This window comes from Rhinopithecus bieti, unplaced genomic scaffold, assembly GCF_001698545.2.
Source record: "Rhinopithecus bieti isolate Rb0 unplaced genomic scaffold, ASM169854v2 scaffold_38691, whole genome shotgun sequence".
Taxonomy (NCBI): Eukaryota; Metazoa; Chordata; class Mammalia; order Primates; family Cercopithecidae; genus Rhinopithecus; species Rhinopithecus bieti.
The window spans coordinates 1,980,622-2,006,709 of record NW_016816690.1 but is presented as its reverse complement, the minus strand read 5'-3'; the positions used below and the strand labels follow the sequence as shown (position 1 = coordinate 2,006,709).

General features: G+C 50.9%; 1 protein-coding gene across 1 annotated transcript in view; it reads right to left on the bottom strand.

Moving 5' to 3' along the window:
* Window positions 1–26,088, bottom strand: part of GFPT2 (glutamine--fructose-6-phosphate transaminase 2) — a 54,314-nt gene that overhangs the window by 22,393 nt on the left and 5,833 nt on the right. The window contains exons 2-9 of the mRNA XM_017855135.1: window positions 16,952–17,059; window positions 14,982–15,080; window positions 14,339–14,464; window positions 9,329–9,387; window positions 8,539–8,673; window positions 6,098–6,159; window positions 2,615–2,694; window positions 1,977–2,094 (exon numbers count right to left, since the gene is read on the bottom strand). Coding sequence (XP_017710624.1) covers window positions 1,977–2,094; window positions 2,615–2,694; window positions 6,098–6,159; window positions 8,539–8,673; window positions 9,329–9,387; window positions 14,339–14,464; window positions 14,982–15,080; window positions 16,952–17,059 — 787 coding nt within the window. The remainder of the gene's footprint in view (window positions 1–1,976; window positions 2,095–2,614; window positions 2,695–6,097; window positions 6,160–8,538; window positions 8,674–9,328; window positions 9,388–14,338; window positions 14,465–14,981; window positions 15,081–16,951; window positions 17,060–26,088) is intronic.

The window sequence follows — 26,088 nt, the reverse complement described above, 5'->3', positions numbered from 1 at the left end:
AAAAAAAAAAAAAAAAAAAAAAATGAGAATATTAAGCCTTCCTACTGAAGAATGTGGAATCTCTTCCTATATTCAAATCTCTTACTTCCTCATGGTAAATTTCTGTAGTTTTCTCCAAATATGTTCTGGAGTATTTTTGTTAAAATTTACTCTAAGGAATTTAATTAAAGCATTTTTTTTTCCAGCTATGGTGAACAGTATTGCTTTTTTGGTTCACTTAACGTTTGCTGACTGCCTCGTGCCTGGTCATGTGAGGTGACACCTGAGAACAGGGTGGACATGGTCCCACTCGAACCATATACAGCTTAGTGGCTAATGCCAGGATATAGGATTTCCACACCTTTACTCCCAGCTGCTAGTACTATCAGTTCTAACAGCCTTTTGGCTGGATTTAAAAATGTATAATAGATAGTATTCCCTACAAATAATTATTTCCTCTCCTTTCAGGCATTCATGCCTTTTTTAAAAAAAAAAAGAAAAGAAAAGAAACATCTGGCAGGGCATGCTGGCTCACGCCTGTAATCCCAGCGCTTTGGGAGGCTGAGGTGGGTGCATCATGAGGTCAGGAGATGGAGACCATCCTGGCCAACACAGTGAAACCCCGTCTCTACTAAAAATACAAAAACTTAGCCAGGCGTGGTAGGGGGGCGCCTGTAGTCCCAGCTACTTGGGAGACTGAGGCAGGAGAATCGCTTGAACCCAGAGGCGCAGGTTGCAGTGAGCCGAGACTGTGCCACTGCACTCCAGTCTGGGTGACAGAGCGAGACAAAATAAATAAATAAATAAAAATAAAAAAAGAAACACCTATCATATTTCATTGAATATAAGTTACTATTTATCGCTAAGATCACAATTATTTGACAAACTTCTAAGAAATAAAAGCTTCAACAAATTCTAATGGTACGATGCCAAAATCGACAATTCTCTGGGTTTTAGAATCACTGAAATAACACCAGCGTCTCGCGGGTATTCTCGGCGTGTTCTAAGGAGCACCATTTGGAAACGCTGCCCCAACCTCAGTGTTAAGTATGATGCTGGCTGTGCGTTTAACCAGGCCTTGCCTCCCTGTCACTCCGGTTTCCCAGGAGACCTGACCTGGTGTCCTCCCCGCCTCACAGCACGGCCCCATTAGATACTGGTCGGAAAGAGAAAACCCATCACAAATGGAAACATAACAAACGCCCAAGCCTTTGGGTCTCTGAAGAAGGTACCAGAGGTTATTATAGTGGTTTTTCTACTTCAAATGGCAGGAAAGTGCTTTGGTTCTCTCTCTCTCCCTCCCTCTCTCTCTCTCTCTCTCTCTCTCTCTCTCCCTCTCTCTCTGTGTGTGTGTGTGTGTGTGTGTGTGTGCCTGTGTGTATAGCTTTTTTTTTTCCCCTGAAATGAGTATAAAGCAGAATTTCTCAAATTTCAAAATCATCATTTGGTGGACTGATGAGAGCATGGACTTCAGAATCAATTGAAAAACTCCCTATGTCTTCGCTCTGTCTTTCACAAATGGTCTCAACCCAGGCAAAGGCAGGGAGGCGCGTGGGAGGGACCAAGGTCTAGACACACTTGTCTCATCTAAAGGGGGCAGCCTCTGAGCAGATCCAGACACCTGCCACCCGAGAGGGGGCTGCACGGCGTGCCCAGATCTGGTAGTTCTTCCAGAGAAGCTAGAGATTCAGATTTTTCTGTGAAATCTCCAAATTTCACAACATTGGCAACTAACCCATTCATTTTGTGCAGGCTCGAAGCATTGTGCCCACCAGTGTGTCTGGCCTTTGGCCACCAGGGCTGCCTACCAGTCATGCAGGTGCCCCTAGGACAAGGACTCCAAGCCCAGGGCCAGGGATGGCTGAACTCTTCCTTGGCCCTGCGACGTGCTGAACCACGACAGCTCACATGGAAGGATGAGTAAGAACCGGCAGTACTTAGACAGGCATTCTTTGATTACATAATCCCAGGAAGGGAAGAGAAGAAGGCTCCGTTACCTCGCATCAGAAGCAAAGAAGAATTCCACAGCCTTGTCGCCCACAGCGTGCAGGCAGGCGGAGCTGTCCAGCCTCTTCATCCGTGTCTTACAGATATTCTTCACATTCTCCAGAGTGCCTAGCAAATGGAGGAATGGGTTGCAAATCCCACTGGGATGTTTTGTTTACATAACATGCAGCAAGGAACCAATTTCCCCTCTGAATATGTGTGGGAGAAATTTGCAATTTTTAGCTTTGGCTGTGTCAGCCAAATCGCGTAAAAGATCCCCAAATAGCACAGTACCACTGCAGAAGCATTTAAATGGCTACAGTGTGAGAGGAATGCAAACAAAAACAAACCAAAGAAGCACTCAAATCAAAGCCCAGTTGCTGTCATACAACGGCACTTCTGTGTATGTTTGACAATATACAAAATCATGATAAATTCACGTCCATAATAAAAAGCTTTAAAAAATGGAGCCAAGTCTCAGTTGCACAAAAACCTTTTAGACCTGGAGCTGTGCGCCTGTCGGGTCTGGCTCAGAGTGGGGCTTCCTTGCCTCAGAGGGGAGCTGACTGTGCCCTGTGCCAGAGCAGCTGCCGAGTCCTGCGACACCAGGCAGCTGCTGTGCCATTCCAGTACTTCTTGAGAAACTTACACGTCCTGTATAAGATAGGGATCTGTTCTGTGGAGAGCTTGTATTTGCTCCGGACTCCGATGAGAAGGGGGCTGCCTCTCCTGTAGGGAGAAGGAGGCATCCCATTACCCATCGCCTTTGACACCCAGGGCTGGGTGTCTGCCCAGCATCTGAGGTAGGATCCCCAAATCCAGCCCTTTCCCAGGGGCGGAGGATCCTGTTTAGGTCCCACAGGATGGATGCCTGGAGCACAGGATGGAAAGGCCAGCTCCTGAGTCTCAGGTCCCTGACTTGGCATCACCCCCCTGCCCAGTAAGCCTGATAACCTGTCCCACTCCCACCCTCCTAGGCCGGGCCTCCTCCAGTCCAGTCAAGTCCCCACGTGTAACCAACCCACACGGTTAGATGGCTGAGGCTGAGCGTTTGGCAGCGGACGAGGCGCTGGTGGGCCACGGGGCACTCTGGGTCTCCACCCAGCCAAGGCCGCAGCACATCCCTCTAACGATAGGGCTCTGCACCCACCATCTGCCCAAAGACCCCCTGTTGTTCCTTCCCTTCCCCAGCCCAGTTCTCTGGCATTAGTGGGCACTGGTCGGACTGACTTTTGTATATTCTCTCCTTTGTAGGTGACATAAGGCGATTTCTTGGGTGGTTGTCTCTGCCTAAGTGACACCCCACGGATGAAGTTTAGAATCGTCACCCTGTACCATGTAGACTTCATCATAAAGGGGACAATGACTGTCACAGGCAAAATCTCAGGGAGTCTCCAGCTGGCCAATGTGAGGGGCCCTCACTCAGGCCTCCTGTCCGGGCGTCACTGTCTCAGCCACTGGAGCCGGCTCTCTGAGCCCCTCGGCAGGGGATCTTCAGGAAAGAGCTGTAGGTATTTCCTTCTGATTCACAACTTCTAGGGGTGAATGTGATTAAGAGCTCATGATTTGGCTGGGCACGGTGGCTCACGCCTGTAATCCCAGCACTTTGGGAGGCTGAGGCGGGCGGATCACGAGATCAGGATTCGAGATCAGCCTGGCCAACATATTGGAACCCTGTCTCTACTAAAAATACAAAAATTAGCCGGGCATGGTGGCAGGCGCCTGTAATTCCAGTTACTTGGGAGGTTGAGACAAGAGAATCACTTGAACCCGGGAGGCAGAGGTTGCAGTGAGCTGAGATCACGCCACTGCACTCCGGCCTGGGTGACAAAGCGAGACTCCATGTCTAAATAAATAAATAAATAAAAAGATCTCATGATTTAAATGACATCCTGCTTCCAAAATCTCATCCTTTGCTCATTCTTATAAATTACAACATGCAAATAAAATTTACCGTGGGTGTGCACGGAAATAAGTGGCTCACTCTGGTAATGCATATACTCTAAACCTGCAGTTCTTAGAAACCAGGCAGGTAAAATTGCAGTAGTTACTAAAGGATGTGTGCCTTTTCCCCTCTAGACGTTAATTTACCAATAAGAAAAAAGCACAGACAAACACTGTAATAAGACAATTTAAGAGAGCTGTTGCAAACACATGAATTAGAATACAATCCGGTAACATCTCACCTTAAGCGATTTCTTGCTAACTTAGATCAATGAACTAATGAAGTGCTTGCTTATCCGCTTGAATCCAGCCCACATACATCCATCATCTGTTAGCCTAACTCAACGCAGTTCCTAAATTTTTCTTCAACAATCACAGACCTTGTTTTCCAGTCACGTTGGCCTGTTTCCACCCCACTTAGGACTTCTCAAAGTGGGGGACAAAGTCTGGGGCTTTGAGGAAGATGCTATGAACACTTTGAATATTTTAATCATTTATTGTCTAAAGCAAATCTGAGACATAGTTCTGGGGCCAGTGGGGAACTAGCGTAAATAGTTTACAATAATGGCAGTGAGAAAGTAGGTGGTTATCTAATTTTCTTGGCAAATGACTCCACCAAATTTTATTGCTGTAGACTGAGCTCTGCTGTTTCTCTAGACCTTGAGACATAATTCTCCCAAGACAACCCGAAGACCGTCCTGGAGGTTGCAGAGCCCTCAGCTACAGGCAATTTTGAAAAATAAGGCTTTATTGCTTCTTCACGCTACCTTCTTCGGAGCTCATTAGAATAGTAAATCACGATAAAATTGGATTTTAAAAAGGGCTTCTAAATTTGATACGAACCAACTGGTATTTTATAATTTTATGAATTGAAGGAATTAAATTCCAAATGGCAAATTAGTTCCAGTCTTAGAAAAGGTTTAAAAAATGATGATTAACTCCTGTTGTTCCCTGCTGAGATACTATGCCAGTCTGGGAGAGACAGCCTCACCCTCTCCGGCCCAGTCTCCCAGGCCACAGGTTCATTCCAGATGGCTCCCCTGGGCTTCAGATGAAGTCCGCAGCCCACAGGGCAATGAGGCCATTTAGAGCCGGCCTCTGTCCGCCCCTCCACTCCCCACAGCCTTTGAGGCCCTGGAGCGGTGTCCATTACCACCTTGCTCACCACTACCTCCCGTGCCTGGTACACAGCAGGTGTCAGTAGACACACACTGAGCCTGGAATGCCTCCGTCCCACCAATGCCTTGCACCACGCCCCCACCTTGCCAACGGGGATCCTTGGAGGTCCCACTCCCTCTGGTCCCCTTGCCTATGCTCATGCTGGTTCCTCTTCCCACTGCCTGCCTGACCCAGGCAGCCCCCTGCCTGGGGCTACCTGCCACTGCCCCCTGCCAGGTAAGGTGATGTCCTGTGCTGGGGTCCAGCATAGAGCATCACCATCCTCTGCCCTTCTCTGCCCTCCTGCACAACCGTTCAGCCCTGCAAGGCAGGGACCAGGTCAGATGCCACTAAGTCCCCAGGGCCCAGCACACAGTAAGTGCACAGCAAGTATTAGTTGCATAGTTGGATGGATGGATGGATGGATGGATGGATGGATGGATGGATGATCAACCCATCTGAATATAAACAGGATGGCACTTAATCTGCTTCTGTAAATCCGTGCAGCACTGGGGGCCCACGTAACAGAGGGACACATGGGGGCAACCAGGCTCTCTGAGCTGATTCCTGGGATGCTCCTTTGTGAAGGTGAAGCTTGAGCTCTGGGCCTTCAAGGCCTCTTCTGTACTGGATCTAAATCCATATTCACTTTGCTCCCTAGTTTCATGTTCATAATTTTGCATGCTTTTTCTTAAAGGGGGACCCCATATTGTACAGGCTTCAAGCCCCACAAAACCTGGATCTGCCCCGTTTGTACAAATGTACTTATAAGTGGAATCTGTTGCCCACCTCTAAAATTCTGTGGAGATTTCAAATACAAATCCAACTTTTTTTTTAAATTCAGAAGTGTAGCACCACCAGCCACTGGGGGTCGGGGGGAATACGGTCCCTGGGACTGAACCACAGTTGTCCTTTAGATACCACAAGCGCCTTCCAGCCTGCCAGAGGCCCTACTTCTCCCTTCTCCCTCCAGCTAAGTGATTTTATTTTATTTCTTTCTTATGGGAAGTGCCGGTGTGTTCCGCCTCACCGTGTGGCAACAGCTTCTCCTGGGTAGTGGATGCTCTTGAAAACCAACGCGAACGCACCTTCCTGAAAACACACAAACAGTGAGGATCAACTCGTTCTAGCAGCCACGCTCTGCGGCCTGGCCACAGCCAGGGTCCCCCTGGGCCCCTCTTCACGGCGGGAGGTTCCTGGGGTCCGTCAGGGAGCTGAGGGCAGAACAGCGCATCTGGGGTGACATCACGAGGAAAAGCAAAACAGACGGGGCCATGGGAAGTACCACGAACCGGAAGTGTGAATTCCACGGTGAGTAACGTGCAGCATGCTTGCCCAGGCCCACAGGGAGCATGGCAGGGGTGCCAGCTGGGCGGACAGGGGCAGTGAGAGTCACAGGAGATGATAGCTGGGGCCAGGCTGCCCTGCCCTGCTCAGGGACAGCACCTACTCAGCCCCTGTGAACTGCACTTTCACTCAACACACGGTAGGGCCTGGGTTCAAGTCCTGGCTCCATCCCTTAACTGGGCTAACCCTTTAGCCTTCTTTGGTCCCATTTTCCTCATCTGTGAAGGAAGTGACAACAGTGCCACCTGGTGTGGCTTCTGTGATGATAGGCCAATGCACTGAGCCTGGCACACGGGGCCCGAGAGAAGGCCAGGTTGTTATTATCGTTACTGCTATTATCACTTCCGTGAACATTTCTGTCACTCGCCCTCTGGGTCTCAGCTGGTGAGTCTGTGCAAAGTCAGAACTAGAATCCAATTCTCCTAACACAAGAATCCAGATGGTTTTCCGACTTAAATTCTTGGTGTAAATTCCTCCCCTATGTCCTGACCAGCCTGTACTCACTTACCACAACCCTAGCAGAGCTCAGTTATATATAACCAGCTGCAAATCTGAATTTCCACATGAAATCCTCCAAGTGTGGGAGCCACGGGCAGCCCCAGGCCCTGTGTGGTCAGCGTGCTGGGTCCAGGTTGCCAACTCAGCTACAAGACCAGAGGAACCTGAGTCGGCGTCCCCAGGCCTCAGCGGGGCTTTCAAACCGCCACAAACCAGGGGGCTTCAGGCAGACCCTGGTGCTTCTGTCAACCACAAAATCGGACTGAATAGAAAACACTGCTCATTCTCTGCCAAAAAGAACCCTGTACTGTCCCAGGTAGGAAAAGTCTTAAGTTTAAAAGTGTCATTATGAGTGAGGTATTTCTGAAATTTCAAAATAAAAATGGAAAAGAAGAAACAGCATGCTGTAATACCTAACTGGCTCACTGCACATTATCCAGCACATCAAATGTGGGATAGGCTGTTATTTATAAACACGTCCTCTAAATGATGGACCTCCAATAACGGGAATTAGAGGACAAAAAGGGTTTCAACTGTAGACTTACTTTCTAAATCAGACTCTGAAACCACCTGCTCAAGAATGATACATTTTAAACTACAGGGTGGTGCCTGACAGATGTTCCGGACTCTGGGCCAGTGTCCAGGTGGCCTCAGCCCTGGGGGAGCTATTGGGTGGCACTGCTGTCTGAGAGGATGGACTCTGAGAGGCCTGGACCCCTCTCGTCCTCCCTTGTCCCACATGGGCCTGTGTCTGCTCCACCACCTCCTCTGTGTAAGGGTCTCCCCTTGGACAATACTCCCAGTGTGTGCTCCCTTCTCAGGGACTTCTGCTCCCTGGGCCCTGTCCTCTGCAATGTCCCCAATATCTCTCTCTCTCTCTCTCTCTCTCCCCCTTTTGGGCCATTCCGTTCCACATACAGACATGCTCTGATATCGCCTATCACAAAAACAGGCAAGGCACGGTGGCTCACGCCTGTTAATTCCAACATTTTGGGAGGCCAAGGCAGGTGGATCACTTGAAGTCAGGAGTTCAAGACCAGCGTGGTCAACAGAGTGAAAACCCATCTCTACTAAAAATACAAAAATTAGCCAGGTGTGGTGGCGCGTGCCTGGAGTCTCAGCCACGCCAGAGGCTGAGGCAGGAGAATGGCTTGAATCCGGAAGGCGGCGGTTGCAGTGAGCCGAGATCACTCCACTGCACTCCAGCCTGTGCAACAGACTGAGACTCTGTCTCAAAATAAAAAAAAACTAAAAATACCTCCTCCCTTGGTACCACAACCCTCTCTGCACCCACAACCCTCCCTGCACACCACCACCAAGTTCATGTGGGCATCATAAAAAGCCACGGATTCTAATGCCAGGCACAATTTCAGAGGGGTCACAGTGAAGCAGGTCACTTTCTATTTGATGTTCACTTCCCAAACCACAGAGCGTCTTCCAGTTCTACTAGAGTGTCACATCTTGAGGTGAGGCGCTGTACATGAGCTGTCCTTTATCCTCAGGACTTTGTGCAAGTTTGTCTATAAGCGTTTACAAAAAATGAAGGATTCCTTGGCACTTGCTGCTTGAAAAAAATGTTTTTAATGAAAGAACGAAGGAATGAGTCAGATGGGATTTGTAACTCACCAACTGCTGAATGACTCTCTCGACCAGTGTTGAAAACGTAATGTCCTCAGTTTCTCTGTTGTCGAACACATATTTAATCAGCTTGGCGATGGTCTCTGTATCTGTTTCTGACTCAAACTCATAGCCTTTGCTTTCCTGGAATATGCAGTCGGCACAGTGTGAGAGATTGGTCATTGCACAATGCCTGCCTGGCCAACTCCCTCTCCTCCCTGGTGATCTGCCCTTGGAGTGACTTAAATCGAGAACAAGGAAAACTGGGAAGGGACGAAAAATGTTTGCCAGCATCACACAGCCAAATACCTCTGAGTCACTCCGGGAGGCCCTGAGATCACCCCACCTCAGAAGCTCGCCCTTGCCACTAATCTGGACATTGCAAAATAACAGCAGTCAAAATGATAAAATACATTGAGTCAAATCCACCCACATCCCAACTAACACCACAAAGCCTTTCAAACTTTAGACATTCACTCTCTAACTTTCTGCCCCAACTCCGCTGGTATACAAGTCGCTGTGTTATATATGCAGACAGTTTAATAAAACAAAGTTCCTGTTATTTTGGTTCTGGGAATCTGCAGTGGCCCTTGAGATAAACGCTAATGCCCTGTTATCTCCTCAAACGAAATCTGCAGGGCCTGGCTCAGCCGAGGCAGAGGTTCCTGCTCAACATGGTGACGTGGCTGAGTGTGAGGCTCAGTTCCCACTGGTTTCCGCAAGGGAATGAGCTGGTTGTCAAGTTTCTGGGGAGACCAATCCCACCAGATTGAGACATCACCTAGGGGAAGCATCTTACCAGAAATTTCCTCAGATCTTTGTAATTTGTGATGATCCCATTGTGGATGACAACAAATTCTGAAAAAAAAGTTAGGAGAGGAATGCTATTGGGAAGGAAGTTCACGTCAGATGTGAAGAGAGATGATTTCAAGGTTGAGAACTCTCGGCAAACTCCAGGCCTCAAGACTTCTGTTAAGCACGCTTTGTTTACAGTGATTAGCACTGACGTCTGCTACAATGGAACCGGGTATTAGTACCAGGGATGTCTAGGGCAGCGGCTGCTACAATGGAAACCCGAGGAGATACACCTCCTTCGTTCAGTGACTGGCAGCCACCAGCCTGACTGTGCAGCGAACTCTCCCATGTGCTACTATTGTATCCAACAGGCTTTGGGGTTCGTGTCCCATGGGGATGATGAACGCTTCGTTCCAGAAATGATTCCAGGCAGTCTCAACTGGCTTTAGGCACAAAGAGGTCGCAAAGAACAGTCCAGCCCCGTGCTTTGTTGGACCCACACTGTGTTGTAAAAGTATTTGAGTTTTTAAAATTCTGAGGGTTCACTTTAAAATCCTAGTTTCCTTGGGGGAAAAATCCCAGAAGTTCTGGCATCCCCAGGCTCAGCCACATTCCTGCACAGCGGGATCTGCCGGCTGCAGCTTCTCCCACCTCCCCCAGGCCTGCTGCACTCACGGGTGGTTTCCTGCATAGGTAGCACTCCCGCTGACCCTGGAGGGGCCGGAGCGGGGTGGGCTGCGGTGAGGGATGTCTGCCTCCACCCCACTGCATTTTCTCAATAAAGAGTGGGGGTATGAGTACCTTGAGGGAAGGGTCCAAGGCCAGCCCGATAATTTTTCTGGGCAAGTAGCCCCATTTCCCTCTCCTCCCAGAGGACAGAAAGATTCCCTATTGCCCTTGAGGTTCAATAATTCCACCAGGAGGTGTCTAGATGTTGGATACGCTTCATAAATATTGACCACTTTTTTTTTCAAAGCATCCCTGTGAAATCTTATTTATTATTATTATTTTTTGAGACGGAATCTCACTCTGTCACCCAGGCTGGAATGCAGTGACAAGACCTTGGCTCACTGCAACCACAGCCTCCCCGGGTTCAAGCGATTCTCCTGCCTCAGGCTCCCGAGTAGCTGGAATTACAGGTGCCCGCCACCATGCCTGGCTAATCTTTGTATTTTGTTAGTAGAAACGGGGTTTAGTAGAGACAGGGTTTCCACATGTTGGCCAGGCTGGTCTCGAACTCCTGACCTCAGGTGATCCACTCACCTCGGCCTCCCAAAGTGCTGGAATTACAGGCTTGAGCCACCGCGCCCGGCCTATTGAGTATTTTTGATCCCTTCTTTGAATCTCCAACTCAAGTTTTCCTTTAGCTCAGGAAAGATTTCTCCCACAGCATTTTAAAATCTTTTCCATTATTCTTTTCTTTATTCTCACCATGATTTCCTCTATTTAAAAAAATCGTATTGGTTGTTTATGTGAGGTCACACTCAAAAATGGGAGGGCTTAAATAAGAAAAGCCCAGTTTCAACAGATGTGCTGACCACAGCTCAGCTCTATTCTTTTTATTTATTTAATTTTTACTGCTCTGTGTTCTGATCGCTTCTTGTGCACACCAGTTACCCATATTAACTGGCTCCACATCCATCCCCTTCTCCATTTTGTTTAATATCTTTGGTGATATTCTTTTTTTTTTTTTTTTTTTTTTGAGGCGGAGTCTCACTCTGTCGCCCAGGCTGGAGTGCAGTGGCGCCATCTCGGCTCACTACAAGCTCCACCTCCCGGGTTCACGCCATTCTCCTGCCTCAGCCTCCCCAGCAGCTGGGACTACAGGCGCCCGCCACCATGCCAGGCTAATTTTTTGTATTTTTAGTAGAGACGGGGTTTCACTGTGTTAGCCAGGATGGTCTCCATCTCCTGACCTTGTGATCCACCCGCCTCGGCCTCCCAAAGTGCTGGGATTACAGGCGTGAGCCACCGTGCCTGGCCGGTGATATTGTTTCTTTACATTATTCTCTTAATTCTATCACACTTTCTTTCATCTCAGTCTATGATCCTATCATTAATTTGTTTCCTAGAATCCATGTTGTCTTTGCAAAATCTTTGTGTCATTTCCTTGTGCAGTGTAGCCGCTGGGTGTTCAGTGTAGTTGCTGGGTGTGCAGTGTAGCTGCTGAGTATGCAGTGTAGTTGCTGGGTGTGCAGTGTAGCTGCTTGGTGTTCAGTGTAGCTGCTGGGTGTGCAGTGTAGCTGCTGGGTGTGCAGTGTAGTTGCTGGGTGTGCAGTGTAGCTGCTTGGTGTTCAGTGTGGTTGCTGGGTGTGCAGTGTAGTTGCTGGGTGTGCAGTGTAGTTGCTGGGTGTTCAGTGTGGTTGCTGGGTGTTCAGTGTGGTTGCTGGGTGTGCAGTGTAGCTGCTGGGTGTGCAGTGTAGCTGCTGGGTGTGCAGTGTGGTTGCTGGGTGTGCAGTGTAGTTGCTGGGTGTGCAGTGTAGTTGCTGGGTGTTCAGTGTGGTTGCTGGGTGTTCAGTGTAGTTGCTGGGTGTGCAGTGTAGCTGCTGGGTGTGCAGTGTAGTTGCTGGGTGTGCAGTGTAGCTGCTTGGTGTTCAGTGTGGTTGCTGGGTGTGCAGTGTAGTTGCTGGGTGTGCAGTGTAGTTGCTGGGTGTTCAGTGTGGTTGCTGGGTGTTCAGTGTGGTTGCTGGGTGTGCAGTGTAGCTGCTGGGTGTGCAGTGTAGCTGCTGGGTGTGCAGTGTGGTTGCTGGGTGTGCAGTGTAGTTGCTGGGTGTTCAGTGTGGTTGCTGGGTGTTCAGTGTAGTTGCTGGGTGTGCAGTGTAGCTGCTGGGTGTGCAGTGTAGCTGCTTGGTGTTCAGTGCAGTTGCTGGGTGTTCAGACTTCCTTAAAAGCATGCTCTTCAGCTATCACTGCTGAATTGTCAAAGAAATTTTATAAATCTTTGCTTATTGCCCTGTTGTTTCCTTTTCAATTACTCATCCTGAGTCAGGGCTGGAGTGTCCAAGTTTGGGTGTGGGTGGGTCTCCTTGGAGCCTCCCTGCTTTGGGGACACAGAGAGAATCACTGTCTGCACCGAAGTGGGGGATTTTCCAACGAGGTTCATGTTATCACTCAGGAGGGCAGAACACTGTGGCTGAAGTGGCAACACCTCAGGGCACTTGGTCTGGGTGCAGTGTTTTCTCGGCCAGCATGACTGCTCCAGGGACCAGCTTCCGCATCTGACCTGGGCTCTGGCCAGATGTACATTCTAGGTCCTCAGCACCATGGGGTCTGCTGTCCTCCTCCTGGATATAGGGTGTGTGCCTCAGTGATGAAATGCCCCATGGTTCAGGGGGTGAGCCAGAACCAAGGAACAGGCCCCAGCAAAAACCTCACTCCCTCAAGACTCTGACCACGTGTATGCATGCATGAGTAGCCCTGGCCCCTGTGATACCACCAGGCTGCTCTGCTGAGCGGGGTGGACGGGGCTCTCCTTCCATTCTCTGGGGGACACCTTCCCTTCCAAATTGGGCAGGGTGCGCTGCTGACGCCCTGCAGAGTGCTCTGGGGAGAAGCAGCACCACTGCACTTTCTGTGGATGGTGGGGGTGCCTGCCCATCCCGCCCAGTTACACTGCCTTGGTGAACCACCGATCTGCAGTGGGTAGGAGGCACCAAGCAGGCTGGTGCTACTCTCCTGTGGCCTGACTTCCACCAGGATTAACCGCAGAGGGACTTGTCAAGTGTCAAGGCTTAGTGCTTGCTAATAAGCTCCCAGTAACAGCTCTGATGTATTTGGTCCTATCTAACATTAAGCTTGTCACGAACTTACACGATGCCACAGGATGTCTTGGGTTGGGGGGTTCCGGCTGACTTCAGAAATCACTCTCTATGCTGTACACCCTCCCTTGGCATGTCCAGGTTGGGGGCTTCAGGGGGTTGTGACCAGACCAGAACGCACCTAGAGTGGGGGACCCCCTGGAAGGCCCAGGTTATATCTTAGACTCCGGCCTGCCCTTGGAGGCCTGGGAGGAGACAGGGATTAGATCCTCTCTCCCACTCCATGCCTACTGCATCCCACTGCAGGGGACCCGGCGCCCTGGGGCTGACCACAGACCCCTGAGGGCAGCCACCAGGAGGTACAGACCTACCAGTCTTTCCCCCATGAGAGGGGGCAAGGGTGTCATTTAAAAGAATCACACGTGGAGAACCATTCTGGGGCCCCAAGCAAGTGACACAGACCTCTGAGCTGGCCTGAGGGGGTGACTGGGTGAACAGGAGAGCCTAAAACCCACCAAGGACAGCAGTTGCAGCGACCTTGGCCCTCTGCCAATCCGTGGTGCTCCAATTCACCATCAGCTCAGTGTTTCCAGATCCTCTAGTTTGTCAAGGGATGCCAGAAGTCTGGACTTTTATGCACAGTGATTCTCAATTTTTAAAAACATGAAGCAAGCTGAGTTGAGGGCTCTCCACCTGGGAAGAGCCCTTGGCTTTTGGCTGCAGCCCCTACTTCTCCAAACCCTAAGCCCCTGGCTGCTGAGGTCTCCTGCTGGGGCCCACGGTGCATCAGGCACCAATCAAGACCAGTACAGCCCCTGCCCTCACCTGGACTATTCCGCGGGGAAGAGATGGGTTTAGCTGCATAAGGACAGAACCCATCCTTCCCTGAAGGGCACAGCCTTCTGCAACATTTCCATCGTTTGGGGAGGAAGAGTGCCCAGACCCCTCAGTCCCTCACGCGGCCTCATTCCACTCATGGGCTGGGTTCCAAGGAGCCAGCAGCTCTCCTGGTTAAGTGCCATGGTTTTCCTGTGCACTCCTGGGAGGCCAGCAGCACCCTGGACCAGGCTGCCTGCCTCCTGACTGAGTTCTAGGCCACTGGCAGATCTCTGGGAGAGGGGTCATCTGCATTCTCTTGGGAAGACGAAGCAGGCTGAGAAGTCAGAGGTGGGCGTGGAACCTGCTTTGGCGGGCACTGGCCCTGACACAGCTCAGGGTGAGGTGGAACCGTGGGGATGGGGAAGCATGCCACATACCGTTGCCTTTGTCCGAGCGCTGGGGGTGGCTATTGACAGCACTGGGGACCCCGTGGGTGGCCCAGCGCGTGTGGGCAATGCCAAAGTGTGTCTCAAACTCCACTTTTAAGTCCATGCTGTCTTGTTCTAAATGAAAGGAAAATCAGTTTGCCACACTTGAACCACAAGCCTTGGCCCAGGACTGTGAGGGTAACCTGGTGTCGTTACCCAAGTCACATCACCCACACCGACGGCACCTCCCCGCCAGCTCCCACCCCGGGAGTCCACGCAGGCCCACAAACCGCCCATGCTGAGGATTATTTACTACTTGTCTGTAGCTTAGCTCTCTTCTTCACAGAAATAAACTTGCTTTAAAAAGAAAATGATATAGCCCTACCATAAACAGAAAAGCAGTATCATTTGCCAGAATTAAAATAACTACTATATATAACTATTAACACTTAAAAAAAATTATCCCCGTGCTGCCACCACCTAAAATAAACCATCCCACACCCTGCAAAGCCCGGTTTTACAGCATGGGCTTAACCCTCCTTTTGTGTATCTGAGCTGGGACAAGTGAAAATCTCCAGTGTCCGACGCTGTTGGAATACGGTCCTAGACTGGTGCTGCACTGGCTCCTCCCGCTCCGAGGCCCTCCACTTACTGTAGAGTTCTTCATCGAGAGCCTTGACTTTGCCCCTTTTCTTGACCAGCTGAATGTGTCTTTCTTTGACGTCATCATTATTCCCATCGATTGCCACACCTGTGATGTAGACATTATTTGTTATATTGGAACTTAAGCTTCTTCTCACACACTTGGCACAGGTGCTCCACGGGGCCAGGGCTGCATGCCCCGGGCTGTCCGTTTACGGCAGGTTGGAGAGCTGGGCAGTTTTCAGGAAATCTAGTTTGAAAGAGGCTTAACAGCAAGTGGGGAAGCTCCTGCCTCCTCTCGGGCCATAGCTGCCCCCAGCCCCGCTCCTGCCTGGGGTGAGCCCCTCGGGACACTTCCCCACTGCAGGCGCTACCAGGCCCTTGGTTGATGGCAATGGGCCCAGGCAGGGCATTCATCCCAAGGGCTCCTCACATTGTGACATTTTCATTGGCATCTCCACTGCGTTAGTCCGTGTTCCTCCCATCGTCTATCGTAAGAGTCGACAGGGATCTAAAATAATCGGGATTCCCCCCTTCTCCTCAGGCTGCATAATTAAACAGGGTCAACAGACTAAACATCACCTCTGTAGTGAGTGGAAGCCTGAACTCTGGGACAGCCACCCCATGGAGCACTGTGTAGCCACTTAGAAAGCTACTTAGAAAGACTTTAGGATCGGCCAGGCGTGGAGGCTCACGCCTGTAATCCCAGCACTTTGGGAGGCCAAAGCAGGTGGATCACGAGGTCAAGAGATCAAGACCATCGTGGCCAACATGGTGAAACGCCGATTCTACTAAAAGTACAAAAATTAGCCAGGTGTGGTGGTGGGCGCCCGTAATCCCAGCTACTCAGGAGGTGGAGGCAGGAGAATCACTTGTACCCGGGAGGTGGAGTTTGCAGTGAGCCGAGATAGCGTCACTGCACTCCAGCCTGGGTGACAGAGCGAGACTCCATCTCAAAAAGAAAAAAAGAATGAAAGAGTTTAGGGTCATAGAAATGCTAAGTGAAAAGAGAAGAATATAAAATTACAAAATTGCATATTTTTTGTAAATATGCAAATATCGACGTACAACACCTCTTCCCCTCTCCACCACAGATCACCCCAACAGACAAGAGCGACCAGAGGGGGGAACCAACGACTGGGGGTCGGGTCCTTTTTTAATGAAGGCACTTCACTGAGGTAGGCCTGACAAGCACAAAGCTGTGCACACTCAACGGTTACACCTGATGAGCTTGGAGGCCCACGTGCCCCCGGGAAACCATCACCGCAGTCTATGCCATCAACCTGTCACCTCCAAGCGTCTCCTCCTGCCCTCTTTATGTATTGTTTCGTGTGTGATAAGAGGACTTAGCACACGCTCTACCCTCTTGGCTGAGCTCGCTGGCTCACACCTATAGTCTCAGTACTTTGGGAGGCAGAGGCAGGAGGATCGCTTGAGGCTACGCTGGGCAACACAGTGAGACCTCATCTCTACAAAATCAAAAAATTAACTGGGTGTGGTGGTGTGCGCCTGTAGTCCCAGCTGCTGAGGAGGCTGAGGGTCGCCTGAGCCCAGGAGTCTGAGACTGCAGTGAGCCAGTTTCTCAGAACTGCACTCCAGCCTGAGCGATAATAAAAAAACTACCCTTTTGGCAAATTTGTATGTGCACAATACAGTGTTGTTCAAGTCCGTCACCGCGCTGCAGAGCAGCTGTCCAGGACGTACTCACGCGGCATGACTGCCGCTTTGTACCCTCTCTGCTTCCTGACGGGGGGACTTCTGATGAACGGGTTTTTCTGGGGTTTTTCACCCTTGTTCTTTCTTTCTATTTGTCTACAGTTTTCTAATTTCTTTAACGGACAAGTGTTATTTTTATATTGAAAAGAGACGTTAAAAGTAGCAGAAAATGCTCAGGTTGTACACCCCCCTACAGAGGAAATGGGTGAGACCAGAGCAGCGGAGCCCCGTCCCCAGCCACGAGGAGGGCGGCCGCAGACCCACCTGCCGAGTCATAGCCTCTGTACTCCAGCCGCTGCAGGCCCTTGATGAGGGTTTCAAAGATCTCCTTCCTGGTCCGGGGGACTCTGTAGTTCATGTAGGCAAAGATTCCTGTTCCAAGAGAAAAAAAATGGCGCATTCGTAAAATACTCAGCTTATGTTTGGAAGAAGACGCTTGTGGGGATGCACCAAGGTGGCATCACAAAGAACTCCCAGGGGCTTGCGGAGGTGGGTGTGCCCCTCCCCGGGCACATCTGAAGAAACGGCGCACCCTTTCTTCCCCCTGTGACCCCAGAAAGTCTATGTCACATGTCTCGGGCTGGCAGTTTCACTGCTGAGAACTCATCCTATGCTGCACTTGCAGGAGGCAGCTTTCAGTGTGGCAATGTCCATAAGAGAAAAGGCAGCCATGAAACTCAGCTACCTTGGGACATCCAGAAGACCCCACCTCCACGCACTCCCCGATTTGCAGCGCACACATCTAGGAGTGCCACAGGAAGTGACGGCAGCCCCTGAGGCAGATGGGACAGGCACTGGGGTCTTTGCTTCCACGGTCCCCCTCTCCGTAAGGCTGGAGCTGGGCCTTAAATAAGCACTATGTGAGCCCGGGCGCGGTGGCTCACGCCTGTCATCCCAGCACTTTGGGAGGCCGAGATGAGTGGATCACCTGAGGTCAGGAGTTCAAGACCAGCCTGGCCAACATGGTGAAACCCCATCTCTACTAAAAATGCAAAAATTAGCTGGGCGTGGTGGCGCGTGCCTCTAATCCCAGCTACTCGGGAGGCCAAGGCAGAAGAATTGCTTGAACCAGGGAGCTGGAGGTTGCAGTGAGCCGAGATCGTGCCACAGCACTCCAGTCTGGCAACAGAGCTAGACTCTGTCTCAAAATAAAAAAAGCACTACCTTTATGACAGCAAGAATAAAACCATCTCATGCCCCTTGGCCCCTGCAGAATCCTTATGTTCAAGGTAGGCCTATGAGTCAAGAAGATTTTGTTCCACTTGACTTTCTGTATTCGTATTTCAAGATAATATTTTTCCAAATAGAAAGTTAGCCGTTGTGGTGTTGGTTCTGCCTTCCAGATTCCTGCACTCCTCGTTTGTGATGACAGATCCTTGATCTCCTCTCTCCTGCCCTGTGCACGCCCCATCCCCATCCCGTCATTGCTCTGTCCCTTCATCCTCTCTCCCACCACTTAGGAAAACCTGCCCACCTCAAAGCTCAGCTCCAGCCCCCACCCTGGGCAGGTGTGCTCCTGGCTCTGGCCACCTCAGTGCTCTCACATCATGGGATACCCACAGTCCCCACCAAGGGCACAGGCTGGTGCTTCTATCTTTGTGTTCCTCACTGTGTGTTGGCACCCAGTCCTGTTCACATGTGGAACAGAATATGTGATAAGTGTGTATTCATATCCATGGAGGAGGCAACAGTGTGGGTCATAGAAATGTCACTGGGTTTCAGGCATATTCACAGTAACTGTCCTAGTTGGCTTGGGCTGCTGTAACAAAATACCACAGACTGCCTGGGTCATAAGCCACAGACATTTATTCTCACAGTTCTGGAGGCTGAGAAGTCCAAGACCAAGGTGCCGGCAGACTCAGTGTCTGGTGAGGGCCCATTCCTCACAGTGACTTCTCATTCCAACCTCATATGGTGGAAGGGGCGGGGGTCTATCTGGAGGTTTTATTTTTTTGAGATGGAATCTCGCTCTGTCGCCTGGGCTGGAGTGCAGTGGTGCAATCTCGGCTCACTGCAAGCTCCGTCTCCCCGGTTCACACCATTCTCCTGCCTCAGCCTCCCGAGTAGCTGGGACTACAGGCACCCGACACCATGCCCAGCTAATATTTTTTGTATTTTTAGTAGAGACAGGGTTTCACCACGTTAGCCAGGATGGTCTCGATCTCCTGACCTCGTGATCTGCCCGCCTCGGCCTCCCAAAGTGCTGGGATGACAGGCGTGAGTCACCATGCCCAGCTAATTTTTTTTGTATTTTTAGTAGAGACGGGGTTTCACCGTGTTAGCCAGGATGGTCTTGATCTCCTGACCTCGTGATCCACCCTCCTTGGTCTCCCAAAGTGTTGGGATTACAGGCGTGAACCCCTGCACCCGGCCCCACAGTTTTTAAATAAGGGCACCCATCCCATTTATGAGGCCCCTGTCCCCATGACCTATTCACCTCCCCAAGGCCCCACCTCCTACTGACATCGCCATGCGGGTGAGGATTTCAGCAGACAATGATGGGCGAACACAAACTCTCAGACCACAAAAGCAACTTGCCTTACCGAGAACGCCCTGTGGACTAGGCACTGGGCCACCAGGTCCCAGAGTCATCCTATGCTTGAAACAGCCTCTGAGGCTAGTCCATGGCCCTCCTCTTAACTTCTGGACCAGAGCCCCAGGGGAGCCTGTGACTCGTCCAGAGCCAGAGTGGAACCAAGAATCCCCAACTCAGGACTTAAACATTCCTATCCACTGGCCAGCGCCCGGGGATGGAGGCCACGAGGGTTACAAGAAGGTTTATTTTCCCAACTATGTTTTGCTGGGATGAGAGAAAGATCTGATCAGGACTGAAATGTTTCCAGAGGTGAACCTCAGAGAGGACAACCTGCCCACAGATAACGGAGAGTTGACCGTGATTATACACGAAACCACCTGGAACATCTCTGGTCGTTGAAAGATCAGATTCATGTCAATACGCTACATCTGAATAAATGATTAAACCTCAATGAAATGAATGTTATATTCCTGAACTGTGAGCGAGGTCCCATCATATAAACTTAATTAATCTATAAACAGTCAAAAATAGGCAATAAAATTAAATAGTACTATAAATTATACTTAACATGCTTCCTGAAAGCGACTGTACACAGGATATGTTTGCACACATGTACTAAGGAGGGGATTTATATATAAAAATATGTACACTGTGCTTTCTGAGCAGTTATAGGCGATTTCTTTTAAAATCTGCCAAGGGCAATTTTCTCAGTAGGCTATTTTTGTTCTCCTTGCCGTCTTTAGGTCAGGTGAGAGGAGTTGAATGTAAGGTCTGTGTGTGCAGTTCAGGCCCTTATGCGGCAGGGCTGAAGTGCCCCCAGTGAGAGTCGCACAGGGCTGCTGCTGCTATTTATGGTTCCAGAGGCTCACACGACAGCCCCCAAACATCTGGGCATGGGAGGTACTTTTGTCACCTTATTTTTTAAAAAGATAGTTACTTTTTGATATGGTTTCACTGTGTCCCCACCCAAATCTCATCTTGAATTGCAGCTCCTACAATTCCCCAGTGCTAGGAGGTAATGGAATCACAGGGGCAGATCTTTCCCATGCTGTTCTCGTGAAAGTGAGTAAGTCTCACGAGATCTGATGGTTTTATAAAAGGGAGCTTCCCTGCACAAACTCTCTTCTCTTGTCTGCCGCCGTGTGAGATGTGCCTTTCACCTTCTGTCATGATTGTGAGGCCTCCCCAGCCATGTGGAACTATGAGTCCATTAAACCTTTTTCTTTTGTAAATTGCCCAGTCTTGGGCATGTCTTTAACAGCAGCATGAAAATGGAGTAATACATCTTTGAATGTCAATTAAAAATTTTTAACAGCTTTCTTGAGATATAAGTCATGTACCATAGCATACTCCCATCTAAAGCATGCAATTCAGTGGTTTAGTATATTCAGAGTTGTGCAATTATCACCATTCATGCTTAGGTGAAACCTTTTTTTTTTTTTTTTTTTTTGAGACAGGGTCTCACTCTGTTGCCTAGGCTGGAGTGCAGAGGTGTGATCTCAGCTCACTGCAACCTGGAACTCCCAGGCCCAAGTTATCCCCACAGCCTTGGCCTCACAAAGTGCTGGGATTACAGGCATAAGCCACAGTGCCCAGCCTCAGTGAAACTTTCCATAACATTAATTCTTCTAAAAACAACCAGAGGCTGGCACAGTGGCTCATGCCTGTAATCCTAGCACTTTGGGAGGCCAAGCCGGGCAAATCACGAGGTCAGGAGTTCGAGACCAGCCTGGCCAACATGATGAAACCCTGTCTGAACTAAAAAAATAGAAAAATTAGCTGGGTGTGGTGGTGCACGCCTGTAATCCCAGATACTCAGGAGGCTGAGGCAGGAGAATCTCTTGAACTTGGGAGGCAGTGGTTGCAGTGAGCTGAGATCGTGCCACTGCACTCCAGCCTGGGTGACAGAGAGAGACTCCATCTCAAAAACAAAAAACAAAAAAGAAAGAAAGAAATAAACAAACAACCAGAAAATTCCCTGTGGGCACATGGTCCAATTCTGGTCAATGTAAAGACCACAGTTAAGCAAGGGAGGGAACAACCCAAAATCTTTGTTGGAGTCTTTTACACTAAACTTTCCTGGCATCCTGGGCTGGGAATGTTCTAGAATTATACCTGTACCACCCTAAGGGCAGACAGACATCACAGATGACACAAAGGTTCAGAAATGTACCCACTGCCAACTCTGAAAAGGTTTTGCATCTGAGTGATGTTCCTGAGTGCTTCATGAGTCAGCTCTGCAACTCCCCCCTGCAGCTCCCCGCCTCCCAGTCAGGCTTCACTGCTGCACGCATGTCAGGCGAGAACGTTCGGCAGGCTCCGCAAGGCGCCTCTGACTTTTGGACCCACGACAGCCTACTGGACACCAGCAGGGGTGTAAGGGGTCCTTGTCCTCAGGACCACCAGCTGGGTCTGTACCCAGTCGGGAGGCCCGGTGGCCACTCAGGCACAGCATGGGAGTTCACTGCAGTGAGAAAAGTTGCCAAGGAGTGGTTTTCACCATCTTTGCGCAAGAACTCATAAATCTCATTTTCCCCATGAGCCCTCTTGCATAGTGACATCTCTTCAGTCATTTCTTTCATGAAGGAAGCTCTGTTTCTTTCCTTTTGCAGCTCATCCTCTTGGCTGGATCCTCCCTGCACTCTACTGCACTCAAGTGAATAAAACAGCATTCACACTGTGCTCTTATTATTTAAAATAAAACACAAAATAAAATGAAGCTCCTTTCCCAGGAATTTCTCCTGCTGTTTACATCAGAATTCCCTTTTGGAATTCCTTCCATCCATAAATAAGAGCTACAGTGAGAATCCATTTTTTAAAACCTATGAGGTCGGTAAAGATCAAACAGTTTGACAGTGAGAGTTTAAATCCGCATACTCTCTTTGGAAGGCAATTTGGCAATCTCTCAAAATTAAAAATGTTCGCATCTGTGGACCAGAGCTGTTGGGCTTCTAGGAAGGTATCCAGCAGATGTCTTCGCGGAGATGCGTGTGCACACGTATGAGGATAGCTGCTCAGGGCTCTTGTGGTTGTCAAAGACTAGCGACAGCCTGATGTCTGGCAGGGGCCAGGCAAGAGACAGTGCAGCCACACAGCACGGCCTTTTGGAGAAAGCTCTCAACAGAGCAAGGGAAAGCTGGCATTCTCTTGGAAGGCAATGTAAATCTCCAAGATGTGCCAAGAGGAAAAGAAGCTTGCAGAACATGAGTAAATTATGCAAGGGTTGGGGGAGGAGCATGGAGCATTTCTAGAAGGGCACCACGGCCAGAGGGCCATCAGTGGTAGCCTCTGAGGTCACTGGACGTCGAGCAGAAACTTCCTTTCCACTGCACGTGTCCTCTTTATATGGTTAAGACGTTTCACCGTGTGCCAGTATCACACGTGACCATGTGCTCCTACATGAATGAGGTGGTGGAGAGAACATCACCATTATCTAGATGCCAGATAATGTCTAAATAGGCCAAGACTTCATTCCATCCACGGGGAGATGTCCTAGCCAAGGCCTGAGGGTTGACATGGACCAGCTGTTTGGACAGTGGTGTACACAACACAGACCTGCCTGGTTCACCTTGATTTCCTGGGGCACAGGCATTCCGGTGAGGGGGACCCGAGAGCTTCTGGGGACAGGAGGAGTGATCACGCAGCACCTGGGACCCCCAGCCAGGCCGGGCCTCTGTCTGGTTCTGCTTTCCACCAGTGCTCTAACCCTCCTGGCATGTCTGAAGCACCAGGACCACAACGGCCCTTCCCTCTGCAGGGGATGCCAGCCCTGACCTGGCCAGGCCCTCTTGCCCGTCGACCTCTCCAGCGGGGCCGGGCCCACCTGACTTAGCTGGTCCCCAGTTCCACTCCCCTGAAGAACAACAGCCATACGAGGGCTATAAGAAGGGGCAACCTGAGCACATGCCCCAGCCTTAAAAACACCAGCTCAGGGCCACCCACCTGGGTTGGCTTCCTCCCTGCCACTGCCATTCACCAGCCAAGGCACAGCCAGAAGCACAGAGGCCATGGCCAGTGCCGGAACCCACCTCGAACCCCAGCTCCACCCCTTGATTTTGGTGCAGCCTCCAGCAAGTCACTGAACTTTCGGACCTCAGGTTCCCTGTCAGTGAAACAAGGGTGACGGCTACAATAGTGCCTGCCACAGGGCAAGGAGCTTGAGAAGTTATCCCTTGAGAGATTATCATTCAATAAAATCAAGGGGAAATAGTACCATTTACTGTCATTTCATCTTGGCCTTCTGCCTGGGGAAATAATGGTTAAACCAAATGTGTTACTTGGCTGTGGCTTGATCAAGATTTAATTCATCTGTAAATAGTTCTCAGGCCCACGAGGCCGCATTGCTGTACTGGGTACTGCAAGCTACCGGGATGGACCCATCGGGGGGCCTCACTGAGGGCTCCAGAGAAGGACAGGGATGCACAGGGACCTCCCAAGCCCGCAGAGGAGGGGGGAAAGGGCTTCCCGCTGGGGTGGGAGTAGACAGCTCTTTGCAAAGCTGGCTCTTGCTAGCTCTTTGCAAAGGCGGCTCTGACCCATTCTGCAGGTTTTAGCAGACAGGTTCCCTATGCGAGCCTTTCCCGCCGCCTTTTCCAGCCACATAGCCCTGGTTTTTCGACACAGCACTTGCTTCCTTGTGTTTTTCTTCGGCTCCCCGCTGGATTGTAACCTTCTGGAGGATGGGACCACATCTGTCTCATCCACTGCTGAGTCCTGAGCACCTGGCCCGGGGCCTGGCACATCTCAGGTGCTCAATAAATCCATGTTGAGTGAACGAATAAATGAACAGGTGGAGGCATGCCAGAGAAGGTAGTCTTTGCGCTGCGCCTGAGACAGCCACGGTCTGCCAAGCACAAGCAGCTCTGCACGCTGGGACCCACAGCAAGGACAAGAGGGACACAAAGGCAGGAGGTCCCTAAGTGCCAGCCCCTTACAATGGGAGCACGGCGCCACCAGAGCTCTCAGTTAACCCCAAGATATTCAAACAGAGAGGCTTACGTCCCCCCGCACAACACCCCCGGCCCCATGCACCATGAGGATCCCAGAACTGGCATGAGGACAGCCTTCTAATCAAATGAGCCAGGGCCCAGGGAAGGCCCCCAGCACCCTGCTGCGTGGCCTGCAGGGTAGACCACCATCTACAGGGGCTCCCCACATGCCAACCCTTCCCAAACCTCACCTCCTCTAATCCTCACGACATCCTGTGCCAAGAAACTGTGGTTCCCAGGGATAGAGATGGCATCTGAGGCTCCACCTCCAAAGACTTGAGTAATTCACAGCCAGGTCTGCCTGACTGCAAGCCTGGGCTCACCACTTCTACCCCCACCTTCCCACAATCAGCATAGAAACCTATCTCAAGGAGAGAGCCATAACTCACACAGAGGGTCCCTGGCTTCGGCAGAGATGCCCGCCTAGCACCAGATGGGTCCAGGACAGGTGCTGCCCCCTGAGAGCCGAACCCCACCACGGGGCAGTCCAGCTTCCAACTCCACCTTTTTCTTCCTATTCAGCCCCTCTCCGCCAGGGCCTCGGTGACCATGGTGAGGCACGTTCCAGCTACGTCCCTCTCTCGTCCTCTCTGCCCCGGGGGACCACTGCCTGAAGTCAACCCCTCCTGCTGTCTGGCCTGAGCCTGCCTTGCTTCCCATGCCATCCTGCAGTGTCTGCCCTCTGGGTCCCACTCCCGCAGCGTGCCCTCAGCCCAGTGCATGCACCCCTCGGATACCCAAGCCTATGCACATGTGATGCCTCTTCCAACCCCCTACCCCAAATGAAGATCTTTCCCTCCTCTGAACCCCTTTTCCATCTTTCCGCCCCCTTTCCAAGGCCTCTGTCGCTTCCTGCCTTGATCTACTGCTCTTCCCTGGCCTTGACTCCCAGGGCTGCCCGTGGTGTAGGCATCACTGGCAGGTGACAGGATTTTAAGTGAGCTGAGAATGGGGCAGCAAATGACACCAAACTTCTTTGGGGGAAAGTCCTCCCCTTTCTGTTACTCTTCTTAGCTTGGAAATCTCCTTGCAGAACTGAGAGGGAACAGACATCAGGCCTAGCAAACCTAGGAGCAGTCTTATTTCTCATACGGAACTGACAAGGGATGGACTCAGCCAGGTGGCGGATGCTGAGCGCCCAGAGGGGCTGGACACGGAGGTGCCTTCAGGTTCCCAGGAACCTGCAGAGGGTTGTGATTGAGAGGCCAGGAGAGCTGAAGGCAGGAGGGCCTGAAAATCAGGCTTCATGGAAAGTCTGAGATATAGCAGCCTGGAGTTCTTTTTAAATAAAGGGAGCACTTTGTAACCTCTGCAAAGATGGCCCTGGGCCAAGCATCCTTCCCACCGGCAGGAGAGCCCAGGTGGCCTGGAGAAAGGCCCGGCCTGGGGGCAGAGGCTGCCCTGGCCCCACCACCCAGCTTGATCATGTCCCCTGTGGTCACCCACCCAGAGCTTCCAGACAGTCTTTCAGGGCCCTATCCTCAAAACTGATACACAAAATGAACCGGGAAAGGTCCCGAAAGGAGAGGGATGGAGAAAAACTCAAGGGGATTCCAGAAGGACCTGCCATGAGCCCTCCGAGAGGAGATTGTAGACCCTTTGCCCCGGCTCACTGCTATGACCTGGGGCTTCCAGTACTTCCTCTGTACAAGGCCCGAGAGATCACACAGGAAGTCAGGAGCAAAGACACCATGACGGAGCACACAGGCAGGGGCCTCCAAAGCTCAGGGTTCAACCCCCAAGTGACAGATAACGACAATGACCAGCGCAGGGAGGTGACATTCCCTGGACACCCAGCCAGAAGGTCAGCCACACCGGGGCACTGAATTCCTGGGATTTTCTCTACACCCCCTGGAGTGCTGACGGCGGGGAGTGGG